A 7,895-nucleotide genomic window follows, 5' to 3' on the forward strand; every position below is an offset into this window, starting at 1 on the left:
TTGACTATCCTCATGTCCGCCGCCGCAAGCTTCGCGGACAGGCTCCACCAGTGCGCGACCCGAAGGTACATACTCGAGGGCGTCCGGGTTGAGCCGCATGGCTCCCCCGGGACCGCCAAACAGCTTCAGTTCACAGTTTGCTGGCTGTTGTGAACATGCGTAACGTGCACGTGCGATTTGTATGATACGTTTCTCGTCCCCTGTTAACCCAATACGGTAATGTGTGTCGGCGGCAACAGGCGCCATGTGGAAGGGTGGGGGTCTACCAGCATGATGACTACCGCAGTCCATGCTGTGCGGCAGCTGCTAGCGCTCAGACCTTGCAGAGCACTAGCCTCAAAATAGTCACCTCACCAGCATGCACAATGCATGTATGCCCGCTTACATGGTTGCCCTGGCCCTTTTTGAAGACATTGGGCTCGAGCGCGCACGCACGCACGCACGCGCTTAAGCACGCGCATGAGTGCTGCTACCAAGACACACCTGGGCGCCGTGCGCAGCCGCGCAACAATGCGGCGGGCGCTGCACGGCTTGGGGCACCAGGGACAGGTGCGGAGCCGTGCAGTGATTGCCAGCTGGCCCTGCAGATGCGCAAGGTAACCGCTCACAGCAAAGCCCATGGCTCTTGCCCCGTTTACCACCTGGACTCAGCTCCTTTCAGCTCCCTTTCAGGAAGTTAAAGTTCAGCTGCATTGTCTTGGATCGAGCGCCTTTTACATTCTGTATGTTGGCTGCGCAGTGAATGCAACGCTGCCGTTTGCGTCCAGACAGGGGAACCTTCGAACCAGCCGAGGCACCCCAAATAGCTGGCATAGCTAAGGACTGACAAATCAGTGGTCACAGCAGAACAGATTATACGCATGCGTGAGGACGTCGCATGCTGGCATTCTCGCTCGCTTGATCTTGTCAAATGGATGTCAACAGAAGGCATGAGCTGTGTCACGCCGCTCACAATCATCCAATGGCGGGACCCGCCCAATTGGATCCTTGAAGTACGTCAATCTTTGTGTGACTTCAGTGCCCAGCTGAAAGACGCCTGCACAGATGTGTGCGCCACACACTGACTCAGCCCATACGGACAGGCACCACACGCGGTGTTGAGTAATCACAAGAATGCACAGTGTCGGCTGGTGCCGGAGATGAACGAATACTGTCACTTTGTTGAGTACGTGGCACGCAAGCGGTCAAAGTCGAGCGACAAATCATTTAATCACCAACGTGAATAGCCTTGCACATGCGCACAAAGCGACCACTGCCTGCCGACCACAGTCCTCCGGGCAAGCAGTAATAGCTGCGCACACAGACGCTGAGCTTTGCCTCGGCGGCGGCGTGCACGCCAGCGCTGCCGGTCGACGCGCCGACACCCCCCATCACACGGCCGCGGGCAGCGGCCGGATGGGCAGGACGGCCTTGGCTTCGATGTCTTTGACGAACGCGATGGCCTCCCTGACCGTCGGCTTGGCGGCGCACACCTCATACACCCAGGTCGGCATGCCGTCGGCGATGCTGATGACCTGTGCGTTTTGAGAGGGCAGAGGGGGAGAAAACGACGAGGTGTGGCATTGCATGTTGACGAGTTTGTGGCGTTTCAAGGCAGCATTACCGTACGTTTGATGCGGCAAAGAGGTGCAGGTGCGCACATGGTGACTGATACTTGCAGGCATGGAGGACACGATCTGGATTTCCTTTTTGAAGGGGCAGACTGTGACGTCAGACCCAACTACCCAACCCGCCTGCGGTCAGCGGCAGCGACCAGGAAAGGGTCTGGATTCAGCCTCTCAGGCATGTCCTGCACTCACGCCGCAGGTAGCTGCAACGATTCTGGCATGGCCCCTGCAACACGTGTGCGCGCGACGCACCTTGTCGCCCGGCGCCACAAGGGGGCGCGCGTAGATCATCCCGGGCAGCCCAGCCCAGGGCTCCAGGAAGTCTGTTGACTCTATCACGCCTAAGGTTTTGGGGGTTGGTTTCAGGGGGTTGGAGTGGAGGGACCATGTATAAGGGCAGGGAGCAAGCAGCAAGTGGGGCGGCGTGATGGCATTTGCGGGTAAGGCCAGGGAGTGGATGGACAACACGCGCCACGTAAGCGGCAACCGACTGAGTCGATTGCCACCCCATGCAACCCCTACAAAAGTCCGGAAAAAGCACAAGCATCTTGTGCTTCTCGAATACCATGCGGTCAGGCACAAACAAAGTGGCGTTACCAGCCGCACGACACTTCTTCTCCCCCACAACTTGCAAGAAGCGCGGCCCAGAGCCGCCAGCATCCCAAACCCACGCAAACCTGTGGCTGGCGCGTTAACAGAGTACTCCGCCAGCCGCAGCAGCGGGCGTTGCGCGATGAGCGGCCGCGCCGGCAGGCCCGCGCTGGCCAGCAGGTGCTGGTCAACCAGGTCAACGCCCCAGACGGCCAGGTTGATGTCCCTGCGACGGATTCGTGTTCAGGGTTCAGCAGACCAGTCAGTGCGGTACATGCGCACTCTGTGCAGAGTAGGGGTACAAACCCATTCTGGCAGAGCATAAGCATTGCCCTTGCATGAATGCTAACGCACGTGAGCGGGCCTGCGCACAGCACAGGCGCACATTTAGATGTGCGGGCGTAGATCATGAGGGGTGACCAGTTCATGACCTCCCAATGGGGAGGCAACCCAGAAACATATGCCCTGCACTCGGGAACGCCCGGCCAGCCCTGGGATTCAAAACGCGCAGACTCAAGAGCACTGCACAGCAACGCTCGGCGTCCCGGGTCGGGTTTTTTTTTGCAACACAGCGTCTGCGCTGCACATGAAACTCCGACTACCGCGCAACAGACGTCGCAGCACCGCGCCTGCCCCCACCGGCGGTCACAAGCATCGCGCGCCCACCTGACGCCCCCTCCCCCCATGCGTGCGTTGACCTCGATGAGCCGCGGCCCCCTGCTGGTGGCCTTGAGTTCCACATGGAACACGCCCAGCTTGAACCCCAGGACCTGGGTTTGGCGCAGGGGGGGGGGGAGAGGGGCAAGGAGTAGTGCCTATCACGTGGTTTTTTGTGAGTTGTGGTGTGAATTCTGCCTGCTTGTTGCTTGCAAAACAGCCAGGTACCTTCGTTTGGTCAGTTTGCTAGCCACCCTGCCCAGCCCCTCTGCCAAACATGCCCCATATGCACACCCATGACCTGGGCAACAACGGCCCCGAATAAAGCGCGTTCCGAGGGATGAGTCATGCGCGAATGTCATGCGGGCGGTCATTAAACAACCGTCCCCCCTCGACAAATGAGGACCCGTGCTGGGGGCTGGAACGGTCAGCTGCTGGTGGCACAAGCATGATATCTGTTTCAAAGTCACTCCTGCATGCACGTGCGCAATAAAAGAGGCCCGCACCTGCACCGTCGCCACCGCCAGGTCGATAAGGGCGCGCTGGTCCGCCAGCGGCAGCACCGACGGGCAGTTTGAGCCGGTCTCGTTAAAGTACGGCTCGATGGTGGGCCAGTTGTCTGCGATAGGTGCATCCAGTCAGAAAATGCATTCGGTTAAAGAAACTACACGCAGGTACGGCGGGATAGGAGATGGGGTGCTGTTGGGTCTCTGTGAGGCAGGCCTTGCGCCCTTTGATTGCCGACGTTTGTTCGAACTGATATGCAAGGGGTGGTCAAGCTTTGCCAGTTGGCACGACAACTCGGGGCCACAGAGCGCTGGCAAAGGCTTTTGGCGAGCGTACCAGTTGGCCTGGGTGGGTGGCTGCTGGGTGCCGCTCCTCAAACAATGCAAACCTCGCAAAAAACGCTTGTTGAAATGCCTGAGTGGGCCGCATCTGTTCACATTGGGCGCCCAAGCGCAAGTGATGTCATGAACCGACAGAGGCTATGGGCAGCTGGGGCGATCTGAGGTGATCTGCAATGATCTGGGTGTGATCGCTCACCGGTTATGGCTCCGTAGGTGCACTCTCCCCCGCTCATCACCAGGTCCACGTCGACCTCGCCCCCATCAAGGTACTGCATTTGCGTGTTGTAAAAATGGCAAGGGGGTGCATGGCGATGCTTGCTGAGACACAAAGGACGAGTCATCGTGGGTTTGTTGTGCATGCGTGCGTAACACTCACGAGTCCCGCGCGGCTGGGCGCTGCTTCCCTCACTTGGTCTCCGGCTGCCCTCCTCCGACCCCACCAGCTGTCACTACCAAACACAACGCCCTTGTGCTGGGCGTTTTGTGTGTGTGTGTGTGTGTGTGTGTGTGTGTGTGTGTGTGTGTGTGTGTCAACTAGACAACACGGTGTGGACTCACACCGTATTGTTGATGGACGATCGAATCACTCTCACTCAAAGCAAGTTGACGAAGCCCACGCGCGCTCGAACCCCCTCACCTCCTCCATCATGAGAGTCTGCGACACCAGCTGCGCCAGCTTGGCCCTGTCGGCCGCACTCACCACCACCCCCTCCTCTGCTGTCTGGATGTGGCCCTGCGACCAGCAGTATGAGAGCGTGTGTGTAAAAGTGTGTGTGTGTGGGGGGTGTGTGTTGGTGGGTGTGTGGGAGTGCGTGCATGCGCACATACCTGTATTACGTACGTGTCAAATACCTTTTGCGTGATGTTTCTGGTTGACATGCAGTCAACGGACAGCTCGACTGGCACTGACTCTTTGCAAGCTTTGCAAACTGACGGGGCCTGGGTACCCCTTGATCCCCAAACTGCACCCACCCGCCCCACCTCGTCATCCAGGTACAGGCGCGACAGCTGGCTCTGCGTGGCGGCAACCTTGGACCTCAGCTCGTCCAGATCGTTCACCCGCACAACCCCCATGGACGCGGCCGCCGCAATCGGCTTGATCACTGGAGATGCAGTCAGGTCACGAGGTACAGGGTGCAGTGGGGTTTTTGGAGGTGGGGGCTTGAGAGGCTTACGTGCGTGTGTGAGTGAAGCACGCTGCTTTGATGATTGCAGGCAATCAAAGGGAAGCCGAACGCGACCAGAGCGAGGAAGGCGGTCTTGCCACCCCAGGACGGACGCGCTGAGCAGGACAGCTGAGCAGCCAGCAGCACGCATCAACACCGCACCTGCTGGGAAGCCAACGTGCGCCGCTGCGGCATCCACCTCCTCGGGACCTGAGCACAGGAAAAGGTCAGTCGGGATGCCGCTGATCATGGTACCGAATTTGTGGGGGAGGGGGGGCAGCTGCTGGCCAATCACGTATGACCCACAGCATGCAATACCTACTGGATTACCAAACCCCGATGGCGCATTCGCCACTGGCAAAGGGAGGGTGGTGTGCTCAGCTGTGCAGCGCGCGAGAATGTGTTGCAGGCGAGGTGTGGGGTTGGGCGCTAGGCACGGCGGGGGCGCACTGTTGATGAGCGTGTGCTTCGGCGACGGCAGGTTGGCGGCCGACATGATGCGGCGCGTGGCCCCCTTGTCGCGTGCGTGGTCCACGGCAGCCGGCGAATTGCCTGCAAAGGCCAGGGGAAACGAGCCCAGGTTGGTGTGCTTTAATGAGTGGTCTGAGTGGGCGAGGTAGTAGCAGGGTCTGCGGAGACCCAGCAAAACCAGACATGGAGAATTCCACCCATTTGCTGATGCGCCTCAGCAGGGAATCACAGCAACTGAGGCGCCACGCACAGACGTGGTGGAGCATGCAGCAGGCCCCATGCATCACAGCCGTCGACGACACAAGACCCGTCAGCGCCAGCACTACGCGGGGCCATAGAGTGGACGCCGCGCGCTCCCAGATGCACATGCATACACACACACAGCGCACACATACACACAAACGCACGTGCACGCACGCACGCACCTGGCAGACCCAGGCGCTCAGCCAGCCGCGCGACGAGCTGCACCGCAAACTCGTTGTATGTCGTGACCCCGTCCAGCCCGATGGACGCCCTGACATCGGTCAGCGCCTGCATGTGTTGTGGGAGGGGGAGTTACAAGGGCGGCGGGACCATGCATAATGCATGACATGGCAGCAAGGGCGGGGTGTTGATTCTAGAGCAACGGTGAGACCCGCTTGGTGACAGTGAAGGAAGACTGCACACTTCCCAGGGCCAAGCCAGGGGACCGGCGGCTGCCAGGCTTGAGCGGGCCTGTCGCCAACAGCCGGCTGCGCGATCAGCGCGGGCCAGTCCTGCCGCTGGGCAACATCAAGTCACGGGCGCTGCACAGAACTTAACTCCTTTGTGGCGGCTATGTAGCTGCACACGGGGGACTCTCGACCGCAGTTGATGTGACGGCAAGGCGCATCAACCAGATACACGCCCCCAGTTCACCACCGCACCTCGAGGCATCTGTCGAGCACGGTGTCCGCCTCTGCAAAGTCAATAGGTATGAACTTCTCGGCCAGACCCTCATCCACGAGGGTGCGCGACCAGCTGAGGAGGGTCATGGTCGATTGAGAGGAGATGAAGGGCAGGTAGGGCGGGGGCGGGAGGGGGTCAGATTTGGACGGGGCAGCACAGGTTCGGTTTATAGATCCAGATATCTTTCGTCCGTGGTGGGCCGTAATTCTGGGGGCTGCTACACAACAAGCAGTGGTGTGCGGCCGGCTGACCAGCAGCAGGGGCGACCCAGGTTGAGGTCGAAAGCGGCAGACGGGCAGGCGGATGGCCTCCTGCGTAAGAGCCTCGCCTGTCGGGGCCGTCGAGGAGGACGGTGCGCACGCCGAGCTGCTTGGCACGCTCAAACACGAACCTGCCAAGCAGAGCGGCATTCCAGGTGGCATGCGTGGGGGCCTGTGCCTGGTGTCAGCCAGGCCTCGAGAGCGCTGAGCTGCAGTGATGCAGCATCCGGCGCACCGCCGTATCAAGCTGTGCCAGTCTTCGGTTGTGGGACGAGTCACAATTCTTTAACGACCTGCTGCTCTTTATCTGAGCCAAGAAGCTTCAGCCAGCGCCCTCACGCCGGCCCACCTCTTCCCGCTGTAACCAGCGGTGACGAACGCCACCACAGACCCCTTGAGCGCCTCCAGCGCGGCCGCGGCCGCCCCCGCCCCCGGCGTCAGTGCCTGCAATTGCATCCAACACCCGCGGCGACACGCGTCAGCGCGAGCGCCCCAGCCTGCACCTTCCCTAGATTGATGGGTGGCCGCTCAGCAGCACGCGACCGAGCATGCACAGCGCCCATGCGGCACGCCAGCCTGCACGGCGCCTTGCAGTGGGGGTGCAACGCAATGCGCGTTGCCCACCTCTGGCTGCTCTGCCAGACGCTGTGCCGCAGGAGAGGGCGTCCAGGAGTTCGCTGCGATGCCCGCCTTCTCAGTATGACTAAGGCCTTTGGGCAGGCTGCCTATCACAGCCGGCGTGATGAAGTTGGAGCGGAAGCTGCCGGGCTGCAAATGGATGGTGAATGACATGCGGTCGTGTGGGGGTGCGTGTGTATGTGAACGTGTGCATATGTGTCTGAAGGCTTGCTTGCGTGCGTGCGTCTGTGTACGTCGGTGCATGGATGAGTGTGCGAATGCGTGCGTGCGTGTATGCGCCCGCAACTGGTCTTGATCCTCGCATTCATGCATGCTTGAGAGGGCAAGCAGTTTCCCGTGCCCTCGCGGGACAGCAAATGTCGTCTATGTGGCGCCATCCCAGTGGCGTGCTCTCCGGTGGGGCCAGCGTCGCTGAGGGCCGGCGCTCGTCAACGCACGCACGCGCGCGCCGCACCGTGCCCGCGACGGTTGGCTCCGGCAGTCGCTCCTTCTGGTCTCGGCGATGCTGGGGGTGAACCTCGTAATCCAACTGAGGGGTTTAGAGTCGGCCAGGCGGGAAGTGCAGGAGGGTTACTTGAAGAGGGGATATGGGGATGGGAAGTGATTGACCGAAAGCTGCGTGGGATGGGGGAGGGGGCCGCTGAGGGGTGGGGTGGGAGGCGGCGGGGCTGGGGGGCGGAGGCGCCCGCGCGCACAGCCGGCGTGCTGGGCTTGGAGCGGCTACGGCGG

The 7,895-nt window shown here is 60.9% G+C and overlaps 1 protein-coding gene across 1 annotated transcript; it reads right to left on the reverse strand.

The window, feature by feature from the left end:
• Window positions 1-1,370: 1,370 nt before the first annotated feature.
• Window positions 1,371-6,353, reverse strand: MNEG_4985 (ATP-grasp domain containing 1; the record flags this gene model as incomplete). The annotated part of the gene is made up of 12 exons (XM_014046535.1): window positions 1,371-1,514; window positions 1,860-1,948; window positions 2,285-2,424; window positions 2,865-2,968; window positions 3,362-3,474; window positions 3,900-3,972; window positions 4,341-4,436; window positions 4,676-4,806; window positions 5,032-5,079; window positions 5,320-5,421; window positions 5,766-5,871; window positions 6,246-6,353. 12 exons carry the CDS (start codon window positions 6,351-6,353, stop codon window positions 1,371-1,373), a joined length of 1,254 nt encoding a protein of 417 aa, XP_013901989.1.
• Between the last annotated feature and the right edge of the window lie 1,542 nt (window positions 6,354-7,895).

Source organism: Monoraphidium neglectum (assembly GCF_000611645.1).
Source record: "Monoraphidium neglectum strain SAG 48.87 unplaced genomic scaffold scaffold00721, whole genome shotgun sequence".
In the NCBI taxonomy this organism is placed as follows: Eukaryota; Viridiplantae; Chlorophyta; class Chlorophyceae; order Sphaeropleales; family Selenastraceae; genus Monoraphidium; species Monoraphidium neglectum.